The sequence below is a fragment of the Leucoraja erinacea genome, unplaced genomic scaffold (assembly GCF_028641065.1).
Source record: "Leucoraja erinacea ecotype New England unplaced genomic scaffold, Leri_hhj_1 Leri_80S, whole genome shotgun sequence".
In the NCBI taxonomy this organism is placed as follows: Eukaryota; Metazoa; Chordata; class Chondrichthyes; order Rajiformes; family Rajidae; genus Leucoraja; species Leucoraja erinaceus.
In genome coordinates this window covers 189,753-215,000 of record NW_026576740.1, presented here as the reverse complement: position 1 = coordinate 215,000, position 25,248 = coordinate 189,753, and the positions used below count along the sequence as shown (strand labels likewise).

General features: G+C 47.8%; 1 protein-coding gene across 5 annotated transcripts in view; it reads right to left on the bottom strand.

Moving 5' to 3' along the window:
* Positions 1–25,248, bottom strand: part of LOC129694815 (glycogen [starch] synthase, muscle-like) — a 220,717-nt gene that overhangs the window by 160,876 nt on the left and 34,593 nt on the right. For all 5 annotated transcript variants that reach the window (XM_055631573.1, XM_055631575.1, XM_055631572.1 and 2 more), the window contains exon 2: positions 4,427–4,608. In XM_055631573.1, coding sequence (XP_055487548.1) covers positions 4,427–4,608 — 182 coding nt within the window. The remainder of the gene's footprint in view (positions 1–4,426; positions 4,609–25,248) is intronic.

Below are 25,248 nucleotides of genomic sequence, written 5' to 3'. Positions count from 1 at the left end.
CATAGACAGAAAATAATAAAAACGCAGACGGGCTGCAGAGGCCGCTGCTGACGAGAGTCGCGCCGCCTACCGGATAGACTCGGCTTGTACTCGCTCAAATTTAGAATTGAGGGGGGGATCTTATAGAAACGTACAAAATTCTTAAGGGGTTGGACTGGCTAGATGCAGGAAGATTGTTCCCGATGTTGGGAAAGTCCAGAACAAGGGGTCACAGTTTAAGGATAAGGGGGTAATTTTTTAGGACCTAGATGAGAAAAACATTTTTTACACAGAGAGTGGTGAATCTCTGGAATTCTCTGCCACAGACTGTAGTTGAGGCCAGTTCATTGGCTATATTTAAGAGGGAGTTAGATGTGACCCTTGTGGCTAAAGGGATCAGGGGGTATGGAGAGAAGGCAGGCACAGGATACTGAGTTGGGTGATCAGCCATGATCATATATTGAATGGCGGTGCAGGCTCGAAGGGCCGAATGGCCTACTCCTGCACCTATTTTCTATGTTTCTATGTAAGACAGTTGATCTATCGTTAATGAGGACTTCAATGTTATCTATTTGCACTAAATGTTGTGTCCTTTACCCTTTATCTATGCACTGTGGCAGGCCTGATTGCACAGTCCTTTCTTTGACTGGATAGCACACAAATAAACGCATTTCACTGAGCTTCAGTTATGTGACAATAATAAACAAAATTCAGCTACACTATATCAACTTTCCTTCATCGTCACTGGTTCGAAGTCCTGCCCCCCCCCCCCCCCCCCCCCCCCCCCCCCAACAGCATGTGGGAATATCTTCCCCAGAAGGACTGGGGCAGAGTTGATCCTGACTGTGGGTGCTGTCTGTATGGAGTTTGTACGTTTCCCCCTGTGACTGCGTGGGTTGTCTCTGGGTGCTGTGGCTTCCTCACACACTCCAAAGATGTGTACAGGTTTGCAGATTAATCGGCTGTTGTAAAATTGTTCCTAGTGTGTAGGGTATAACCTGTGGGGGTGATGGCTGGTCGCTGCAAACTCGGTAGACAGAAGCCTTGTAACTCTGAATTAAACACCTGCTGTGGCTCAAGCAGATGATTCACCACCATCACAGATGAGCAATTAATGCTGGTCTTGCCAGGAATGTGTAGAGGCTACAAAATGGAGACACAAGGAATTACAGTTCACAAGCTCACGTTCAAAGGTTATAGGAGTAGAATTAGGTCATTCGGCCATTGAGTTTACTCCGCCATTCAATCATGGCTGATCTCTGCCTCCTAATCCCTTGCTCCTGTCTCCTTGTCCTGTTTCCTGTCAATCTTGAGGAAAGATTGAAAAGTCTAGGCTTGTATTCACTGGAGTTTAGAAGGATGAGGGAAGATCTTATAGAAACATATTAAATTATAAAAGGACTGGACAAGCTAGATGCAGGAAAAATGTTCCCAATGTTGGGCGAGTCCAGACATTATTGCCATAGAGGGAGTGCAGAGACGGTTCACTAGACTGATTCCTGGGATGTCAGGACTGTCTTATGAAGAAAGACTGGATAGACTTGGTTTATACTCTCTAGAATTTAGGAGATTGAGAGGGGATCTTATAGAAACTTACAAAATTCTTAAGGGGTTGGGACAGGCTAGATGCAGGAAGATTGCTCCCGATGTTGGGGAAGTCCAGGACAAGGGGTCACAGCTTAAGGATAAGGGGGAAATCCTTTAAAACTGAGATGAGAAGAACTTTTTTCACACAGAGAGTGGTGAATCTCTGGAACTCTCTGCCACAGAGGGTAGTCGAGGCCAGTTAATTGGCTATATTTAAGAGGGAGTTAGATGTGGCCCTTGTGGCTAAAGGGATCAGGGGATATGGAGAGAAGGCAGGTACAGGATACTGAGTTGGATGATCAGCCATGATCATATTGAATGGCGAATGGTGCAGGCTCGAAGGGCCGAATGGCCTACTCCTGCACCTAATTTCTATGTTTCTAAATCTCCTCTGGCCCCTCTCCACAGCCAGCACATCCTTCCCCATATCTGGTGCCTGATCCTGCTCACGGTACTCCAAATGCGGCCTGACCAGCGACTGTTGTTGGAATCTTGAACAAAACACAATGTGTCAGCAGAACTCAGTGGGTCAGGCAGCATCTGTGGTGGAAATGGAAAGGTGACGTATCGGGGTGGACCCTTCTTCACACTGATTGTCGTTGAGAGGGCGGTGGGGGAGGAAGAGAAAGTTGGTGAAGAGAGGTGGGGGGTGGGACAAAGCCTGGCAAGTGGTGGATAGGTGGATATGGATGAGAGATGGGTGGAGTAAGTGACAAAGGCTAGAGGCAGGAGGTCAGATAAGGAGATGAGTGGAGGAGTTAAATGTAAAACTGGAGGACGGTATACAGGTGGAATGGGACAGTGAGGAAAAAGAGAGGGATAAAAGGGAAGGGAGAGACTCGGGGATGGGAGATTGATGATTGGAAGAGGGGAAAAGAGCAGGGTGACAGGGAAGGTGGGAGATAGAGGGAGAAATAGGTGCAGAGCAGGACGTAGGTGTGGGTATGTACAGGGAAGTGAGAGGGGTAGGGTGGACTGTTGGACTGTAAGCTATAAAAGAAGAATATGAGTTTGTGTGTGGCCTCATTCTGGCAATAAAGAGACCCAGGATAGAAAGGTCAATATGGGAACGGGAGTTGAAATGTTTGGACTAGTACAGATGGGACTTGGTCGCCGGGGGTAAGTTGAGCTTAAGGACCTGTTACCACCCTGCATGCCTATGAAATGAGGTTAGAGGAGGTGCAAGTGACCCCCTGTCTAACCTGGAAAGACTGGTGTGGTCCATCAGTGAATATGAGGGAAGAAACATAGAAACATAGAAAATAGGTGCAGGAGGAGGCCATTCGGCCCTTCGAGCCAGCACTGCCATTCAATATGATCATGGCTGATCGTCCCCTATCAATAACCTTTGCCTGCCTTCTCCCCATATCCCTTGACACCACTTGAAACCAGACTGTGGCCCCTGGTTCTGGACTTGCCCAACATTGGGAACATTTTTCCTGCATCTAGCTTGTCCAGTCCTTTTATAATTTAATATGTTTCTATAAGATCTCCCCTCATCCTTCTAAACTCCAGTGAATACAAGCCTAGTCTTTTCAATCTTTCCTCATGTGACAGTCCCGCCATCCCAGGGATCAATCTCGTGAACCTACGCTGCACTGCCTCAATCACAAGGATGTCCTTCCTCAAATTAGGAGACCAAAACTGTACACAATACTCCAGATGTGGTCTCACCAGATACCTATACAACTGCAGAAGAACCTCTTTACTCCTATACTGAAATCCTCTTGTTATGAAGGCCAACATTCCATTAGCTTTCTTTAGCTTTCAAGAGGTATACAGGTGGACACAAAATGCTGGAGTAACTCAGCGGGACGGGACGGGACAGGACGGGACGGGACGGGCAGCATCTCTGGATAGAAGATCGGTGATGTTTCTGGTCGAGACCCTTCTTCAGGTGTAACTCTGCAACTCTTCAGGTCTTAGAGTTGCAGAGAAAGTGCCTGGGAAGGGGGTGGATGGATTTTTGATGCATAGAATGTGATGCTTGTTAGAAGATGCTTTGCGATGACCATTCATTGGCCATTCATTGAACATTCAAATGAAGGAGCGAATCTCATTGCGGAAGATCAGTGTAAGGTCACGGGCATGGGTGCCGGGGTCTGATGGGCTCTTGGTGGGTGTCGGACACAACGCCGAGAACAAAGAGGGGGACACGGACAGGGGGGGCCACCGAGAACAGGGGGACTCGTAGAGGAGGCGCCGAGAACAAAGACTGAATTAAATAGTTTGTGACTTTGTCGGTGCCCTGTATTTAGTTTAGTTTAGAGATTACAGCACAGAAACAGGCCCTTCGGCCCACCGAATCCACACCGACCAGCGATCATCGCACATTAACACTATCCTAAAAACCTGTAGGAAGGAACTGCAGATGCTGGTTTGTACCAAAGATAGACACAAAATGCTGGAGTAACTCATCGGGACAGGCAGCATCTCTGGAGAGAAGGAATGGGTGACGTTTCTGGTCGGGACCCTTCGTCAAACAAGGAATGGGTGATGTTTCGGCGCTTCATCTCCAAAGATGCTGCCTGTCCCGCTGAGTTACTCCAGCTTTTTGTGTCTGTCTAACCTACAAACCTGTACGTCTTTCGAGTGTGGGAGGAAACCGAAGTTCTCGGAGAAAACCCACGCAGGTCACGGGGAGAACGTGCAAACTCCGTACAGACAGCACCCGTAGTCGGGATCGGACCCGGGTCTCTGGGGCTGTGAGGCAGCAACTCTACCGCTGTGTCATCCTGCTGCCCACGAGGCAACTCTTTGCATTACGTGTGTGTAGAACAAAGATGTCACATGTGATAATGAAGTATCATTCATTCATTCTTTCCTTCAGCTCAAGTCTTACTCACGACACGTGTAGTACCTTACAGCCCTTGGAGTTCATCGAATCAATGGTCCGTTTGATCACGGGGTTCTGGGGTACCTCCAGCTCCACCTGCGTCCTGACGTTGTGCTCAAAGTACGGACCCATCAGAAAGTAGTTGTCATTCCATTCATCTGTTGTGACCTTCGCCTTCGTTTGAATCACAGTGTAGATACCTCCAACTGGAGAGAGGGAGAGAGAGGGAGAGAGGGAGGGAGAGAGGAGAGAGGGGAGAGAGGGGGGAGGGAGAGAGGGAGAGAGAGGGAGAGGGAGGAGAGAGAGGGGGAGGGAGAGAGGGGGAGAGGGAGGGAGAGGGGGAGAGGGAGGGAGAGGGAGAGAGGGAGAGAGAGGGGAGAGAGAGTGAGAGCGGAGAGGGGGAGAGGGGGAGAGGGGGAGAGGGGAGAGGGGAGGGGAGGGGGGAGAGGGGAGAGAGGGGAGAGGGGAGAGGGGGAGAGGGGGAGAGGGGGGAGGGGGAGAGGGGGAGGGGGGGAGAGGGAGGGGGAGGGGGGGGAGGGGGAGAGAGGGAGAGAGAGGGAGAGAGAGGAGGGGAGAGAGGGGGAGAGGGGGGGAGAGGGAGAGAGAGAGAGAGGGGGAGAGGGGGAGAGGGAGAGAGGGAGAGAGAGAGAGAGAGAGAGGGAAGGGGGGAGAGGGAGAGAGGGGGAGAGAGAGGAGGAGAGGGAGAGAGAGAGGGGAGAGAGAGGGAGAGAGGGGGAGAGGGAGAGAGGGGAGAGAGAGGGAGAGGGGGGAGAGGGGGGGAGGAAGGGGGAGAGTGGGAGACAGGGGGAGAGGGGGAGAGAGGGAGAGAGAGAGAGAGGGGGAGAGGGGGGAGAGGGGGAGAGGGGGGGAGGTGGAGAAGGAGGGAGAGGGAGAGAGAAGGAAAGGGGAGGGAGAGAGGGGGAGAGTGAGGGGGCGAGGGAGGAGGAGAGGGAGGGGGAGGGAGAAGGGAAGGAGAGGGGGAGAGGAAGGGTGGTTACATAATCATTGCAATGGGCCAGTAATAGACACTCTACAACATACATAACAAGGGCTGATTTCTCTTTAAGAATCACAGCCCGCTCTGTGTTAAGACAATGAAGGGAACAGTCGGGCATATTAATGTTTCTGGATGTAAACGTTTTAGACGTGACAGAGTGTTCAATGGTTCTTTATTGTCAAATGTGCCGACATACAGCGAGATTCCTTTTCTGCATACAGTTCAGTAAAGGTATTACGATACATACGCACAATCTTAGTTCAGTACAAGTGTATGATCGTAGATATACAGCAATACTTACAGAGAACCTCCTGAAGGGCACGGTGGCGCAGCGGTAGAGTTGCTGCCTCACAGAGCCAGAGTCCCAGGTTCGATCCTGACTACGGGTGCTGTCTGTGTGGAGTTTGTACGTTCTCTCCGTTACCTACGTGAGTTTCTCCGGGGGTTTCCCCCTCCCCACACTAAAACGCACAGGTTTGTAGGTTAAATGTACATGAACTGCAGGTGCTGGTTTAAACTGAAGATAGACACAAAAAGCTGGAGTAACTCAGCGGGACAGGTAGCATCTCAGGAGAGAAGGAATGGGTGACGTTTCTGGTCGAGACCCTTCTTCAGACCTTTCCCGACCAGAAAAGTCACATATTCCTTCTCTCCGGAGATGCTGCCTATCCTGCTGTTACTCCAGCTTTTTGTGTCTATCATCGGGTTTGTAGTTTGATTGGCTTGGCACAATTGTAAATTGGCCCTAGCACGAGTAGACTTGGTGGGATGAAGGGCCTGTTTCCATGCTATATCTCAAAACTAAACTGAACTAAAACAAGGCCGTACTATCCTCTAATAATAATGTTCCTTCTTATCGACTCACACACAAGATTAGAAGTTGTTCAGCCAGAGTTGAACACACGTCTCGGCATCTGCGTACAATGGTGCCTGTCTTGTGCCTCTTGTGCTACTTGTGCATGGTGGTGGAAACAGGGCCACGACGTGAACGCTCTTTCCTTCACCCCGTAATGTTCCTGAACTAACCTATACAACCCTAACCTTCCCTCGACAGCAGAACACACCTGCCCACCTCCTGCATTGTTCTGCAGAGGTTGCTGTTACTAATAATTAAACTGCCCAGCAGGCCAGGTGACTCTGTGCTGGTCCCAGAAGTACAACTACAATCACTCATTACAATCCCCCTCTCTCTTAAACCTCTATTCACCAGTAACAATACACATTATTCACTTGATCCTGTATCAGTACACTGTACACAGCTGGATTGTAATCATGTATAGTCTTTCCGCTGACTGGAGTTGGTGATTGGTGAGACCAAATCTGGAGTATGGTGTACAATTTTGGTCGCCCAATTATAGGAAGGATGTCAACAAAATAGAGAGAGTACAGAGGAGATTTACTAGAATGTTGCCTGGGTTTCAACAACTAAGTTACAGAGAAAGGTTGAATAAGTTAGGTCTTTATTCTCTGTAGCGCAGAAGGTTAAGGGGGGACTTGATAGAGGTCTTTAAAATGATGAGAGGGATAGACAGAGTTGATGTGGACAAGCTTTTCCCTTTGAGAATAGGGAAGATTCAAACAAGAGGACATGACTTCAGAATTAAGGGACAGAAGTTTAGGGGTAATATGAGGGGGAACTTCTTTACTCAGAGAGTGGTAGCTGTGTGGAATGAGCTTCCAGTGGAAGTGGTGGAGGCAGGTTCATTGGTATCATTTAAAAATAAATTGGATAGGCATATGGATGAGAAGGGAAATGGAGGGTGGGTGGTATGAGTGCAGGCAGGTGGGACTAAGGGGAAAAAAAAGTTGTTCGGCACGGACTTGTAGGGCCGAGATGGCCTGTTTCCGTGCTGTAATTGTTATATGGTTATATGGTTACAGTGTACACAATTACAAACTTTCCACTGTACCACGTGACAATAAACTCAACTACTTATATTTTTTAACAAATTACTCGATTTTTTTGCTCAGTTCATTCTTTTAGAATGTTATGTATAATTTATGTATCGTTTGTTTTAGTGTGTGTGTGTGGTTCACAAGTTATAGGAGTGGAATTAGGCCATCGAGTGTACACTGCCATTCAATCATGGCTGATCTCTGCATCCTAATCCCATTTTCCTGCCTTCTCCCCATAGCCCTTAACACCAGTTTAAATCCAGAATTTGCCTATCTCTGCCTTGAAAATATCCACTGACTTGGCCTCCACAGCCCTCTGTGGCAATGAGTTCCACAGATTAACTACCCTGTGAGTAAAGAAGTTCCTCCTCACCTCCTTCTAAAAGAGTGTGAGGCCTGTGGTGCCACTGCACACGTTCACTGTACTTGTGTATGTAACAATAAACTTATACTTGATCATGTGGGCAGATGCTAGGAATAATTGAGGACAATCACTTTGCTGGACTCTGCGGAAGGCCACCCACGAGCATGAGAGGAACAAATAAGCACATTGCAGAAAGGTGTGAAAGGGCAGTGGGCAATAGACAATAGGCACAGCTCCAGAGACCCAGGTTCGATCCTGACCTCGGGTGCTGTCCATGTGTAGTCGGAAACATCCTCGCTGTGACCGCGTGGGTTTCCTCTCGTGCTCCGGCTTCCTCCCACATCCTAAAGATGTGACGGTTTGTAGGTTAATTGGCCTCTGTAAATTGTCCCTAGTGTGTAGGGAGTGGATGAGAGAGTGGGATAACATAGAACTATGTGATGGTCGGAGTGGGCGGAAAGGCCTGTTTCCATGCTGTATCTCTAAACTAATTTAAACTGAAACTAAAACAATAGGGTTACAATAAAATGGAGTATAGTAATGCCCCTGTCCCACTTAGGGAAACCTGAACGGAAACCTCTGGAGACTTTGCGCCCCACCCAAGGTTTCCGTGCGGTTCCCGGAGGTTTTTGTCAGTCTCCCTAATCGTCGAAAGTGGTTTCAGACTGACAAAAACCTCCGGGAACCGCATGGAACCCTTGGGTGAGGCCCAAAGTCTCCAGAGGTTTCTGTTCAGGTTTCCTAAATGGGACAGGGGCATTACTCTCAATGGGTCAGGCAGCATCTGTGCCAAGGAAAGGACATTCAATGTTTCAAGTCGGGACCCTGACTCAGTGGGAAACAGTAAGTGGGGACTTTAACTTTCCCAATATTGAGTGAGACTGTCCAACAGCAAGGGGTCAGTTTGGGTGGCATTTGTTAAGTGCATTCAAGATATATTTCAGACCAAAGGAGACAGATTAGTACATGATCTTCCTGTATATATGGAACTGGTGGAAATATGGTGGAAATATCGGTGGAGGAACATTGTTGGAACAGTGGGCATAATTCTGTAAGTTTCAAAGTAGTTTAATTTCGAGTCATAGTCATAGAGTGATACAGTGTGGAAACAGGCCCTTTGGCCCAACTTGCCCACCCCGCCCAACATGTCCCAGCTACACCAGTCCCACTTGCCTGCATTTGCTCCATATCCCTCCAAACTTGTCCTATCTATGTACCTGTCCAACTGTTTCTTAAACGTTGGGATAGTCCCAGCCTCAAGTACCTCCTCAGGCAACTTGTTCCATACACCCACCACCCTTTGTGTGAAAAAGCTTAGTTGTAGTTCAGTTTAGAGATACAGCACTGAAACAGGCCTTTCAGCTCCCCGAGTCTGCATCGACCAGCGACCATCCTGTACACCAGCACTATCCTATACACTAGGGAGATTTGCAACTATTACCAAAGCCAATTAACCTACAAACCTGGATTAACACAAAATGCTGGAGTAACTCAGCGGGACAGGCAGCATCTCTGGATACAAGGAGTGGGTGATGTTTCTGGTCTAAATCCTTCTTCAGACTGACTCGAAACGTCACCGATTCCTTCTCTCCAGAGATGCTATCTGGCCCGCTGAATTACTCCAGCATTTTGTGTCTATCTTTGGTTTAAACCAGCACCTGCAGTTCCTTCCTACACAACCTACAAACCTGTAAGTCTTTGTACACAAAAGACATGTTTATCTGGCATGTTTGCAGATACATGTATCAACGTTGATTCACAAGATGACTTGCTGCACCAATGCTGCAGGCCAACAATGCAGCAGTCCCAGAGCAGGAGTGGCTGCATGGGACCTGGGGCAGGGCAGCTGAGCAGGTAAAACCCAGCTACAAGTAGAAGGATTCGGAAGATGGGAAACTCAAGTCAAGTGAGTGTTTGAACTGCTTTGTGAGGCTTTGGGATGTTGGAACTAACGGCGATGGCTGAAGAATTTATATGGTGAAATCATTGATTTGTACAAGGCATTGGTGAGACCAAATCTGGAGTGATGTGGACAAGCTTTTCCCTTTGAGAATAGGGAAGATTCAAACAAGAGGACATGACTTCAGAAATAAGGGACAGAAGTTTAGGGGTAATATGAGGGGGAACTTCTTTACTCAGAGAGTGGTAGCAGTGTGGAATGAGCTTCCAGTGGAAGTGGTGGAGGCAGGTTCATTGGTATCATTTAAAAATAAATTGGATAGGCATATGGATGAGAAGGGAATGGAAGGTTATGGTATGAGTGCAGGCAGGTGGGACTAAGGGAAAAAAGTTTGTTCGGCACGGACTTGTAGGGCCGAGATGGCCGGTTTCCGTGCTGTAATTGTTATATGGTTATATGGTTAGTATAGAGATACAGCACCCCCAGAGTCCGCACATTAACACTATCCTGCACGTGCTCATTCCTTACAACGCCATGTACAACAGTGATCACAACTTCTAATGAAGTGTGAATGGCCGTTGGCTCACTAGAAGCTCATCTGCGCTTTGACAGGTCTTGTTTTTGGTCCTGCTGGGGGTCAACAGCCCCCTCCTCACCTGGCAAACTAGGTGGGGAGACGGTTTAGTCGCCGACTATCTGACCATGGAGCAGGTTGCACGGGATTACATGGTACCTGTGGCGGGGGGAACTCCCCCCCGACCTGACCAGATCCTAGTGGATGCGAAAGTAAGATAACATGGAACTAGTGTGAACCAGTGATGGATGGTCAGCATGGATGGCGGGCTGAAGGGCCCATTTCCATGCTGTATCTTTCAATCAATTCAATCAATCAAGCACTACTTAGAGAGGATATTCTTGAGGCAACATCCAGTGAAGCAATGTGGGGAGAACTTGGAAATAAGATGGAGGTGATCACTTCAATTAGATTAGACCCTCCAATAGTCAGGGGGATTTAGAAGAGAAAATATGTGAGGAGATCACACAGGTTAATTGGGTTGTGGTAAAGTGTAGGAAGGAACTGCAGATGCTGGTTTACACTGAAGATAGACACAAAATGCTGGAGTCCAATAGGTGATTTTATCTTGATTTGACTGGGTCTGCCAGAGTGTAAGCGATTAGTTTAGTTTAGAGATACCATATAACCATATAACAATATAACAATTACAGCATGGAAACGGGCCATCTCAGCCCTTCTAGTCCATGCCAAACACGTATTCTCCCCTAGTCCCATCTACCTGCACTCAGACCATAACCCTCCATTCCTTTCCCGTCCATATAACTATCCAATTTATTTTTAAATGATAAAATCGAACCTGCCTCCACCACTTCCACTGGAAACTCATTCCACAGCTACCACTCTCTGAGTAAAGAAGTTCCCCCTCATGTTACCCCTAAACTTTTGTCCCTTCATTCTCAAGTCATGTCCTCTTGTTTGAATCTTCCCTACTCTCAATGGAAAAGGCTTATCCACGTCAACTTGTCTATCCCTCTCATCATTTTAAAGACCTCTATCAAGTCCCCCCTTAACCTTCTGCGCTCAAAGAATAAATACCTAACTTGTTCAACATTCTCTGTAACTTAGGTGTTGAAACCCAGGCAACATTCTAGTAAATCTCCTCTGTACTCTCTCTATTTTGTTGACATCTTTCCTATAATTAGGCGACCAAAATTGTACACCATACTCCAGATTTGGCCTCACCAATGCCTTGTACAATTGTAACATTATATCCCAACTTCTATACTCAATGCTCCGATTTATAAAGGCCAGCACACCAAAAGCTTTCTTTACCACCCTATCTACATGAGATTTCACCTTCAGGGAACGCCTTCATACCATGCGGGAACAGGAACCGAGTCCGCACCGACCAGTGATCCCCGCACATTAACACGATCCTACACATACTGGAGACATTTTACGCTTATACCATGTACACAAACCCAAGCCAATTAACATACAAATCTGGACGTCTTTGGAGTGTGGGAGGAAGCCACAAGACAGTAAAGGCCCTGTCCCACCTTCCCGAGTTACTCACAAACTTTCCCGAGTTTTGCTCTTGATTCGAACTCGGGGAATGTCGTGGAATGTCGGAAGCGAGCTCGTAGGAGTCCGTAGATGTTTCGTAGCGGCTCGTAATGCCAGCTGTAGGAACTTGGGGCATCAGGTAAGTCGGGATTTTTTTTCAACATGTTGAAAAATGTCCATGAGTTTAAAAAAATAGCCCCGAGTTCCTACGAATGGCTATTACCGTAATTCTCCGCATTCGAATCAAGGGGAAAACTCGGGAGAGTTGGTGAGTTACTCGGGAAAGAGGGACAGGGCCTTAACTGAGTAACTGTGTTGCTGAATAACTCAGCAGGACCAGGCAGCATCTCTGGAGTGAAGAATGGGTGACATTTCGGGTCACTGACGTCAGGGGGGAGGGAGATAGATAGATAAGGAAGTGTGAAGGTGTGAAAACAGGGCAAAGGGAATAGAGATCAATAGATCATTGTTAGCTGGGAGAAGGTGACAACAAAGCAAACTGAGATAAAATGTAATCGGGGGACAGTAAGACTGGTCGGAGAACTGGGAAGGGGAGGGATGGAGAGTGGGAATGCAAGGGCTACTTGAAGTTACCTTAGTTGTATCTTTGTTGACCAAGGTAAGGTGGGTGATGACTGGAGGGTGGAATGTTGTGCATTTCTCTTCAAAGGCCTGCAATCTAGGTGGAAGGGGTGGAACAGGTGGGGAAAGAAGGGGGGGGGGGGGGGGGGGCTTGCTTTGTTAGTTGCCTAAAATTGGAGAATTCAATGCTCATACCATAAGCTGCCCAAGGTGCTGTTCCTCCAGCTTGCGCGTGGCCTCACTCTGACAATGGAGGAGGCCCAGGACAGAAAGGTCCATATGGGAATGGGAAGGGAGTTAAAATGGTCGGCAATAGTCTGATGAATCGGACTAGAGGCCTGTGACTAGCGGTGTGCCTCACCACAGCTGTGTCCATTGCTGTTTGTGGTTTATATCAACAATTTGGATGAGAACATACAATACATGATTAGTAAGTTTGCAGACGACTGGAAAGGGGGTGGCATCGTCGAGAGCGAAGATGGTTATCAAAAATTGCAGCAGGGTCTTGATCGATTGGCCAGGTGGTCTGAGGAATGGTTAATTAAATTTAATACAGATAAGTGCAAGGTGTTGCATTTTGGGAAGTCAAACTCGGGCTGGACCTACACAGTGAATGATAGGGCCCTGGGGAGAGTTGTAGAGCAGAGGGATCTAGGCGTGCAGGTTCATCTATATAACTAAAAGTTTCATCTTGACCACTTCCTGTCTGCGCTGTATATTGATTTTAGAAAAAACGCTACCCTATATCGCTATGATTTTTGGCCCTTACCCACAGTCCTTTTCCGCTGAGGCAGCCCGGAGGATTTTTCCGATCGATGAAAAATAAAAACTTTATGAGTGCTTAAAATATTTTGAGATCAGCTGATTGGCCCGCTTCACCTGTCAATCACCATGATGAAGGTAATGCCCCTTCTGAAGACTTGACTGAACTGAAACTGAAATGGCAATGGAAATTAAATGAAAAAAAGATGAGTTGTTTGGCCTGCCCTGCCTGTGCTTGAAACTGCAATGCAAAATTAGAAATGAAATGACTTCTTCTTCTGTCGTATGTCTTTTAGACCTGCAGCTCTGTTGAGGCAAGCCAAGGCAACGTGTCATCGTCCAGGTCAATCAGACCTCGTTCACCATTCGGTGGCCGGTGTTTGGGGCAACTGGTGACTATGTGCTTCACCGTCTGTGTTGGGTTCCCACACTCACAGGAGGCGCTCATTGTCCACGAGGCCGCACCTCTTCATCGCTACTCCATAGCGTCCGACGCCTGTCCTCAAGCAGTTGAGGGTTGTCCACTGCTTTCGAGGCAGGTCCTGGCCAGGGATGTCCATGGGGTCATTGATGTAATGGTGTAGCCTAGATGGTTCCGCTGACTTCCACTGGTCTCTCCATCTCGCCTTGACCCAGGCGGCCTTGGAAGTGTCAGCCGGTGTTGTGCAGAGCAGCTCTTGGGCTTGCGTGGCAAAGGGGCGCCGTGACTCGAGGCGCACGGCACGTCGTGGCGTCTCTGTGACCATCTGATGGAGGAGGTGGGATTCACTGGTCTGTGCCTTTCGAGAGAGGGCCAGCGTGGCTGCTTCTCGTCTGATGTTGGCTGGGGCGATGCCAGCGGGGACGGGCAGTTGGTTTACTGGGGCGGCACGTGGGCATCTGGAGACAGTCCGCAGGGCGCTGTTGAGGGCAGCATCCAGCTTCTCTGCATGAGGGCTACGGCACAGGCCAGGGCGCAGTACTCGGCGGCTGAGAACACCAGGGCCACTGTAGACATGCGTAGTGTCTTCGTCGTGGCTCCCCATGTGGTGCTGGATAGAACGGCGTATCAGTGCGGCACGGGCGCTTGTCTTTGTCTTGGCACCTTCCAGGTGTTGTTTGAATGACAACGTTCTGTCGAGCTTCACACCGAGGTACGTGGGGACGAGCTGGGACCGTAACCGGGCGCTATCCACCATGACGTTCATCTCGCTGGTCACTTCCCTGTTGTTGAGGTGGAACATTGAAGATGTCGGCTTACCCATGCTGAGCTTAAGGCACCACCAGTTCCTCAGGTATGTTCATGTCTTCAGAGAGGCCCTCTTAGAAACATAGAAACATAGAAATTAGGTGCAGGAGTAGGCCATTCGGCCCTTCGAGCCTGCACCGCCATTCAATATGATCATGGCTGATCATCCAACTCAGTATCCCGTACCTGCCTTCTCTCCATACCCCCTGATCCCTTTAGCCACAAGGGCTACATCTAACTCCCTCTTAAATATAGCCAATGAACTGGCCTCAACTACCCTCTGTGGCAGAGAGTTCCAGAGATTCACCACTCTCTGTGCTTCCCAGGATGGCTTACTGAGTAGGATGGCCAGGTCATCAGCATAGCCATACTTCAATGACTGGGTTGCAGGCAGGTCATGGATGTAGATGTTGAACAGCATTGGTGCCAACACTGAGCCCTGAGGGAAGCTGTTCTTGCATTTCCTCACCTGCTGCATTGCCCGTTGCTGGTGTATAGCCTGAAGCTGCCGTTGCTCAACATCTCCATGATGCAGCTCACCATGTGCTTGTCTGGGATGGCTTCCAGAAGCTTCATGTGCAGTCCACGCAGCCAGAGAGTATCATATGCAGCCGTGAGGTCCAAGCCGACAGCGCCAGCCTTCTCCCCTGAAGCTGTCCTCTATGTCTTGGCACAGGAGGGTCACCTGGTCCGCCGTTGACCTACCGCTTCGGAAGCCAGCCTGTTCTTTAGGCAGCTGGGGGTCGATCACTGGATTGAGACGTGTGTGGAGGAGACGTTCCAGGATCTTGTATCGAACACACAGCAGTGAGATGGGTCGATATCCCTTGGGGTCATCGCTAAGCATGTTTGGCTTCGGCAGAGCGATCGCCTTGGCACGGCGCCAGATCTTTGGTTGCTTCAGGCAGCGGAAACACGTGGAGAGGAAGGGGCACAGCCAGTCAGTTGCCTTCTTGCCCTGGTGGATGCTGCCAGTGCCTGGTGCCTTGCCGGTTTCCAGCCGTCGGTGCCTGGTGCCTTGCTGGTTTCCAGCAGTCGGTGCCTGGTGCCTTGCTGGTTTCCAGCCGTCAGTGCCTGGTGCCTTGCTGGTTTCCAGCCGTCAGTGCCTGGTGCCTTGCTGGTTTCCAGCCGTCAGTGCCTGGCGCCTTGGTAGATGCCGTCAGTGCCTGGTGCCTTGCTGGTTTCCAGCCGTCAGGTGCCTTGGTGGATGCCGTCAGTGCCTGGTGCCTTGCCGGTTTCCAGCCGTCGGTGCCTGGTGCCTTGGTTTCCAGCAGTCGGTGGTTGCCTTGCTGGTTTCAGTCGGTGCCTGGTGCCTTGCCGGTTTCCAGCCGTCAGTGCCTGGTGCCTTGCCGGTTTCCAGCCGTCAGTGCCTGGTGCCTTGGTGGATGTCGCCAGTGCCTGGTGCCTTGGTGGTTTCCAGCCGTCGGTGCCTGGTGCCTTGCCGGTTTCCAGCAGTCGGTGCCTGGTGCCTTGCGGTTTCCAGCAGTCGGTGCCTGGTGCCTTGCTGGTTTCCAGCAGTCGGTGCCTGGTGCCTTGCCGGTTTACAGCAGTCGGATGGCCTGCTCCATTTCTTGTGTTGTGAAATCGTGGGCTAGGTTGGAGTCGCAGCTCGGGGGCCTGTGCAGCTCGTGGACTCTCGCCGATGTTGTTCTGGTGAAGTCCTTGTCTGCGTTGGGGAAGCGGACGTCACTCAGCAGTAGCAACGTGATGGAATTTGCAGCGATGGGACCCTGTGCTGGGGTTGTCCACCTGCCCATCAGCTTGTTCATGGTCTGCCACGCCTGACGGCTGGAGTGTGTGAAATCAATTGATTCCACTGTCTCCATCCATCTTTGCCTGTGTTTCTCATTTAGTCTGCAGACTAGGTCGTTTGTTGCTTTGTCCCTGTGGATTGTGTGTGGGCGCGAAGTAGGTTATCACATTGGTCATCCCAGCAGGGAACATAGGCTTTACGTACACCACGGGCGGGGGATGCGGCCAGCAGCATCTTGCAGTATGAATCGTAGTCGTTGTTCAGGATAGTGGGGCGTGGGTGTGGGAGGCCAGCGACTTCCTTATTCACTTGTTGTGTGAAGCCGACCCAGTTTGCTTTCTGGAAGTTCCACGTCTTGACGTCTTTCCCTTCCACGGGCTGGACCAGAGATGGAATGGTTATGAGCGATGATCGATGGTGTGATCGGGGAAACCTGTCCAGGATGCATCTTACTGGGAGCGGTTCGTTGTTGCGACATTGTGCGAAGGCCAGGTCCGGGTTGGTGGTGCTGTTCCAGCGTGCAGTGTAGAAAGTGCGTGGCTCCTTTGGGTCGTACAGGAGTGTTGCATCGGCGGTCGAGGACCATTCTGCCAGGATGTCGCTGTCGGCTTTGGAGCTGATGTATGCCCAGTCTGTATGATGGCTGTTGAAATCACCAGCATACACGGCAGGGACTGGGACATCTGGCAGAGATGTTGGGACCAACCTGCTCGGAGACGGCTTGTAAATGTTGATGATGGTGGTGTCTTGCACTTTGGTTGTGATCCACCCATTTGGGGGAGACAAAGACAGCCTCTACGCGGCCTCCTCCACGAGTAGCTTACAGGCCCATAAGCCCACAAAGTGAAACCAATGTCTTTACCGGGTCTGCAGACCGCTGAAAACCATGCTTCCCCCAGGCCAGGCCACACCGTTAAACACTGTCAACTGTCGAGGTTTAACGCTGCTGCAGCTCAATGCTGAAGGCCTTACCACCGCCAAGCTCAACGTCATCGAACAGATTGCCATCAAAAACAATATACAAGAGGCAATATATGTGCAGAGTAGGCCATTCGGCCCTTCAATTCAATGTGATCATGGCAGATCATCCCCAATCAGTACCCCGTTCCTACCTGCTCCCCATATCCCCTGACTCCGTTATTTTTAAGAGCCCTATCTAGCTCTCTCTTGATAGCATCCAGAGAACCTGCCTCCACCGCCCTCTGAGGCAGAGTATTCCACAGACTCACAACTCTGTGAGAAAAAGTGTTTCCTCGTCTCCGTTCTAAATGGCTTACTCCTGGGTCTTAAACTGTGGCCCCTGGTTCTGGAATTCTCCAACATCGGGAACATGTTTCCTGCCTCTAGCGTGTCCAAACCCTTAACAATCTTATATGTTTAAATGAGATACCCTCTCATCCTTCTAAACTCCAGAGTGTACATACCAGCTGCTCCATTTACAAGCCCAACTGCTCCAAAAATGAGGCAACTATAGTTCTACTGCAGGAGAATCACACCGAAAACAAGAACTTCCTGAAACTTCCTGGGTATACCCTGTCCGGTCACACCACTTACAGACATCATGGCATAGCTATGTTCGTTCGTAACGGCATGACCTGGTTAGCCATAGCAAAGTCCGCAGAGGATGCAGAAATTAAATGACAATGCCATGAGTTGTTTGGCCTGCCCTGCCCTGCCTGTGCTTGAAACTACAATGCAAAATTGAATATGAAATGACAATGCCATGAGTTGTTCGGCCTGCCTTGTGCTTGAAATGGATTGACTTGACTTGACTAGAAATGAATTAACTTGACTTGAAATGGATTGACTTGACTTGAAATGGATTGAAATGGAATTGTTGGTCCTGCACTCACTGTGCTTGACTTGACTTGACTTGACCCACAACACCTATGCTAACGCTCCAGACTCCACCCCCCCACTGGCCACCAATATTGGAATTGGTGGAGAGGTGGAATATTGCGTTGGGGGACCAGCCCTCCCGTGTGCAGCTGGGACCCAACAGGTCCCACTTAGTCTAGCAGTTCCTTAAAAGTGGCATCACAGGTAGATAGGGTATTCAAGAAACCTTTTGGTGCATTGGCCTTCATCAGGCAGAGTATTAAATATAGAAGTTGGTATGTAACAGTTGTACAAGACATTGGTGAGACCACATTTGGAGTATCTTGTTCAGTTTCAGTCACCATGTTATTCGGGGAATCAAGATCCAGGTGAGGGGGAAAGATTTAAAAGGGACAACTGTTTCACACAAAGGGTGGTGGGTATACGGAGTGAGCTGCCAGAGGACGTTGTTGAGGCATGTACTATCGCAACATTTAAATGACATTTGGACATATATGGATAGGAAAGGTTTAGAAGGATATGAACCAAACGCAGGTAGGTGAGACTAATATAGATGGGCACCTTGGTCAGTGTGGGCAAGTTGGGTCAAAGGGCTTGTTTTCGCACTGGATGACGATGACAATATAATCGAGATTTACAGCAGACTTTGACAGACCGAGCTCAAGTGTTCAATGAAACGGTCGCCGTGTCTATGGTTGGTCTCACCAATATAAAGGAGGCCACATCGGGAACACCGGATGCTGTAGATGGGGTTGGAGGTGATGCATGTGAACCTCTCTCTCGCAACTGGAATAACTGCTGGGGTCGCTGGATGGAAGTGGGGGAGGAGGTATGAGAGCAGTTGTAGGGGAAAGTACCTGGGGAAAGGGGTAGTTTGGGTGAGAGGATATGAGTGAACCAAGGATTTGCAGAGGGAGCAGTCTCTGCGCAAGGTACTAAGGGCACTAAATGTTGGTGATGAGATCATGTTGAAGGTGGCGGAAATATTGGCAGATGATATATTGGATGCAGAGAATGGTGGGATGAAAGATGAGGACCAGGAGAACTGTCCTTGTTCTGTCTGGGGGAGGAGGAGGGGGGGGGGGCAAAACTACAGGACACAGGGGACACATGGGTGAGGGAATCCATGTATAACACAGCCGGGGGGGAAACCATGTTTACTAAAGAAAGAGTCATCCCTGATCTCTTGGAACAGGAAGCCTCATCTGGGGAGCAGATGGAGGAATTGAGGGTAGGGGCCAGCATCTTTGCAAGAGGCAGGGTGGGAGGATGTGAAGTCCAGATAACTGTGGTTGTATTGTAGATGTAAGTCGATAGACTGACCATTGTGATGTAGACAGAGATCAAGAAAGGGCAAATCATCCTCCACGAAATGTCACAATAATTGTGCCCCAAAAGGATGCGTTCTCAGCCCCTTACTATACTCATACACTCTTGAATGACTCTGCAACCAAATACCAATCCAACTCAATTCACAATTTTGCAGACGACACCATGGTAGTGATCCCGATATCAAATAATAACAGGGTAGAGTACAGGAAGGAGAGAGGTGCCATGTGGTGCCAATTTAATCATTTCTCCCGCAACGTCAGCAAGACAACGGAGATTGTGATCAACAGCTGGAGACAAAGCCAAACACACCCTGGCATACAGTGATGGTGCCAAAGTAGAGATGGTCAAAAACTTCAAGTTCCCCAGAGTAAATATCACCAGCAATTTGTCCTGGACCAGCCACATCGAAGCTCTGGCTAAGAAAGCATAGCGATCCCTCTACTTCCATATAACCATATAACAATTACAGCATGGAAACAGGCCATCTCAGCCCTTCTAGTCCGTGCCGAACACGTATTTTCCCCTAGTCCCATCTACCTGCGCTCAGACCATAACCCTCCATTCCTTTCCCGTCCATATAACTATCCAATTTATTTTTAGATGATAAAATCGAACCGGCCTCCACCACCTTCACGGGAAGCTCATTCCACACCGCTACCACTCTCTGAGTAAAGAAGTTCCCCCTCATGTTACCCCTAAACTTCTGTCCCTTAATTCTCAAGCCATGTCCTCGTTTGAATCTTCCCTACTCTCAGTGCGAAAAGCTTATCCACGTCAACTCTGTCTATCCCTCTCATCATTTTAAAGACCTCTATCAAGTCCCCCCTTAACCTTCTGCGCTCCAAAGAATAAAGACCTAACTTGTTCAACCATTCTCTGTAACTTAGTTGCTGAAACCCAGGCAACATTCTAGTAAATCTCCTCTGTACTCTCTCTATTTTGTTGACATCTTTCCTATAATTAGGCGACCAAAATTGTACCCCATACTCCGGAATTGGCCTCACCAATGCCTTGTACAATTTTAACATTACATCCCAACTTCTATACTCAATGCTCTGATTTATAAAGGCCAGCACACCAAAAGCTTTCTTTACCACCCTATCTACAGTGCATTCAGAAAGTATTCAGACCCCTTCACTTTTTCCACATTTTGTTACTTTACAGCCTTATTCTAAAATGGATTAAATTCTTTTTTTTTAATCAGCAATCTACACACAATAGCCCACAATTAAAAAAAGTGAAAATAATTAAAAATAAATAACTGAAAGATCACATTTACATAAGTATTCAGACCCTTTACTCAGTACTTTATTGAGGCAACTTTGGCAGTGATTACAGCCTCAAGTTTTCTTGGGTATGACGCTACAAGCTTGGCACACCTGTATTTGGGTAATTTATCCCATTCTTCTCTGCAGATCATCTCAAGCTCTGTCAGGTTGGATGGGGCGCGTCGATGCACAGCTATTTTCAGATCCCTCCAGAGATGTTCGATCGGGTTCAAGTCAAGGCTCTGACTGGGCCACTCAAGGACATTCACAGACTTGTCACAAAGCCACTCTTGCGTTGTCTTGGACGTGAGCTTTAGGTCGTTGTCCTGTTGGAAGGTGAACGTCTGCCCCAGTCCGAGGTCCTGAACGCTCTGGAGCAGGTTTTCATCAAGGATCTCTCTATACTTTGCTCCGTTCATCTTTACCTCGATCCTGACTGGTCTCCCAGTTCCTACCACTGAAAAACATCCCTACAGCATGAAGCTGCCACCACAATGCTTCACCTTAGATATGCTATTGGCCAGGTGATGAGCGGTGCCTGGTTTCCTCTAGACGTGACACTTGGCATTCAGGCCAAAGAGTTCAATCTTGGTTTCATCAGGCCAGGGAATCTTGTTTAGGTGCCTTTTGGCAAACTCCACGCGGGCTGTCATGTGCCTTTAACTGAGGAGTGGCTTCTTTCTGGCCACTCTACAATAAAGGCCTGATTGGTGGAGTGCTGCAGATATAGTTCTGGAAGTTTCTCCCATCTCCACAGAGGAACTCTGGAGCTCTGTCAGAGTGACCATCGGGTTCTTGGTCACCTCCCTGAATATGTTAGTAAGTCTCTATCCTAAGGCCCTTCTCCCCCGATTGCTCTATGAAGACTCCTGGTGGTTTCAAAGTTCTATTTAAGAATGACGGAGGCCACTGTGCTCTTCGGGACCTGCAATGCTCCAAAAAATGTTTTCCCCAGATCTGTGTCTGAACACAATCCTGTCTCGGAGGTCTACAGACAATTCCTTCGTCTTCATGGCTTGTTTTTTGCTCTGACATGCACTGTCAACTGTGGGACCTTATATAGACAGGTGTGTGCCTTTCCAAATCATGTACAATCAATTTAATTTACCACTTGTCAAGTTGTAGAAACATCTCAAGGATAATCAATGGAAACACGATGCACCAAAGCTCAATTTAAGTCACAGCAAAGGGTCTGAATACTTACGTAAATGTGATTTTTCAGTTATTTATTTTTAATTATTTTGCAATAATTACTAAACACCTGTTTTCGCTTTTATATTATTAGGTATTGTGCGTAGATTGATGATTAAAAAAAATGACTGTAACCAATTTTAGAATAAGGCTGTAATGTAACAAAATGTGGAAAAAGTGAAGGGGTCTGAATACTTTCTCAATGCACTGTATATGAGATTCCACCTTCAGGGAACTGTGCACAGTTAGTCCTAGATCCCTCTGTTCAACTGCATTCCTCAATTCACTACCATTTACCATGTACGTCCTATTTTGATTTGTTCTGCCAAGATGTAGCACCTCACACTTATCAGCATTAAACTCCATCTGCCATCATTCAGCCCACTCTTCCAACTGGCATAAATCTCTCTGTAGACTTTGAAAATCTACTTCATTATCCACAACACCACCTATCTTAGTATTATTTGCATACTTACTAATCCAATTTACCACACCATCATCCAGATCATTGATGTACATGACAAACAACAGTGGACCCAACACAGATCCCTGTGGCACCCCACTAGTCACTGGCCTCCAACCTGACAAACAGCCATCCACCATTACTCTCTGGCATCTCCCATTCAGCCACTGTTGAATCCATCTTGCTACTCCACCATTAATACCCAACAATTGAACCTTCTTAACCAATCTTCCATGAGGAACCTTGTCAAAGGCCTTACTGAAGTCCATATAGACAACATCCACTGCTTTACCCTCATCAATTTCCCGAGCAACCTCTTCAAAATATTCAAGAAGATTAGTCAAACATGACCTTCCAGGCACAAATCCATGTTGACTGTTCCTAATCAGATCCTGTTTATCCAGATGCTTATATATATTATCTCTAAGTATCCTTTCCATTATTTTGCCCAGCTCTGATGACAAACTAACAGAGTCTCTAATTGCTAGGTTTACTCTTAGAACCCTTTTTAAACAATGGAACAACATGCGCAGTACGCCAATCCTCCGGCACTATTCCCGGTTCTAATGACATTTGAAATATTTCTGTCATAGCCCCGGCTATTTCTACACTAACTTCCCTCAATGTCCTAGGGGATATCCTGTCCGGACCTGGAGACTTATCCACTTTTATATTTTTCAAAAGTGTCAGTACTTCCTCTTCTTTGAATCTCATAGTTTCCATAGCTACTCTACTTGTTTCCCTTACCTCACATAATTCAATATCCTTCTCCTTGGTGAGTACCGAAGAAAAGAAATTGTTCAATATCTCCCCCATCTCTTTTGGCTCTGCAGATAGCTGTCCACTCTGACTCTCTAATGGACCAATTTTATCCCTCGTTATCCTTTTGCTATTAATATAGCTGTAGAAACCCTTTGGATTTACTTTCACCCAAAGCAACCTCATATCTTCTTTTAGCTTTTCTAATTTCTTTCTTAAGATTCTTTTTACATTCTTTATACTCCTCAAGCACCTCATTTACTCCATGCTACCTATAATTATTGTAGATCTCCCTCTTTTTCCGAACAAGATGTCCAATTTCCCTTGAAAACCATTGCACTTTCCAATTTTTACTATTTCCTTTCAACCGAACAGGGACATAAAGATTCTGTACTCTTAAAATTTCACCTTTAAATGTCCTCCATTTCTCTTCCACATCTTTCTCATAAAACAAAATGTCCCAATTCACTCCTTTTAAATCCTTTCGCAACTCCTCAAAGTTAGCCTTTCTCCAATCAAAAATCTCAACCCTAGGTCCAGTTCTGACCCTCTCCATAATTATATTGAAACTAATGGTATTGTGATCACTGGACCCGAACTGTTCCCCAACGCATACCTCTGCCACCTGACCCGTCTCATTTCCTAACAGGAGGTCCAGCACCGCCCCTTCTCTAGTAGGTAACTCTATGTTATTAATGATATTAATGATCTGGATGAGGGAATTGAAGGCAATATCTCCAAGTTTGCAGATGACACTAAGCTGGGGGGCAGTGTTAGCTGAGAGGAGGATGCTAGGAGACTGCAAGGTGACTTGGATAGGCTGGGTGAGTGGGCAAATGTTTGGCAGATGCAGTATAATGTGGATAAATGTGAGGTTATCCATATTGGTGGCAAAAACAGGAAAGCAGACTATTATCTAAATGGTGGCCGACTAGGAAAAGGGGAGATGCAGCGAGACCTGGGTGTCATGGTACACCAGTCATTGAAAGTAGGCATGCAGGTGCAGCAGGCAGTGAAGAAAGCGAATGGTATGTTAGCTTTCATAGCAAAAGGATTTGAGTATAGGAGCAGGGAGGTTCTACTGCAGTTGTACAGGGTCTTGGTGAGACCACACCCTGGAGTATTGGGTACAGTTTTGGTCTCCAAATCTGAGGAAGGACATTATTGCCATAGAGGGAGTGCAGAGACGGTTCACCAGACTGATTCCTGGGATGCCAGGACTGTTTTATGAAGAAAGACTGGATAGACTTGGTTTATACTCTCTAGAATTTAGGAGATTGAGAGGGGATCTTATGGAAACTTACAAAATTCTTAATGGGTTGGACAGGCTAGATGCAGGAAGATTGCTCCCGATGTTGGGGAAGTCCAGGACAAGGGGTCACAGCTTAAGGATAAGGGGGAAATCCTTTAAAACCGAGATGAGGAGAACTTTTTTCACACAGAGAGTGGTGAATCTCTGGAACTCTCTGCCACAGAGGGTAGTCGAGGCCAGTTCATTGGCTATATTTAAGAGGGAGTTAGATGTGGCCCTTGTGGCTAAGGGGATCAGAGGGTATGGAGAGAAGGCAGGTACGGGATACTGAGTTGGATGATCAGCCATGATCATATTGAATGGTGGTGCATGCTCGAAGGGCCGAATGGCCTCTACTCCTGCACCTAATTTCTATGTTTCTATGTATTGCTGCAAAAATCGATCCTGCACACATTTTACAAACTCCAACCCATCCAGCCCATTTACAGAATGTGTTTCCCAGTCTATGTGTGGAAAATTGAAATCTCTCACAATCACTACCTTGTGCTTACTACTAATATCTGCAATCTCCTTACATATTTGTTCTTCCAATTCTCGCTCCCCATTTGGCGGTCTATAATACACCCCTATAAGTGTTGCTACCCCTTTCCCATTTCTCAGTTCCACCCAAATAGCCTCCCTAGACGAGCCCTCTAATCTATCCTGCCAAAGCACTGCTGTAATATCTTCCCTGATAAGCAATGCAACACCTCCACCTCTTGCCCCTCCAATTCTATCACACCTGAAGCAACAAAGTCCTGGAATATTTAGTTTCCAATCACAGCCCTCCTGCAACCATGTTTCACTGATCGCCACAACATCATACTTCCAGGTGTCTATCCAGACTCTAAGCTCATCCACCTTTCTTACAATGCTCCTAGCATTAAAATATACACATTTAAGAAAACCCACCCTCTCTTATTCTATGTTTATTGTCTTTTTCTTCTCTCTCCCCTACATTTTGGGTCAGAGTGCTACCATTCTCTGCCCCCTGCCTCATACACTGACTGCTAGCTTTCCCTATTTGAGTCCCTCCCCCCAACCGTTCTAGTTTAAAGTCTCCCCAGTAGCCTTTGCAAATCTCCCCGCCAGGATATTGGTCCCCCTCGAGTTCAAGTGCAACCCGTCCTTTCTGTAC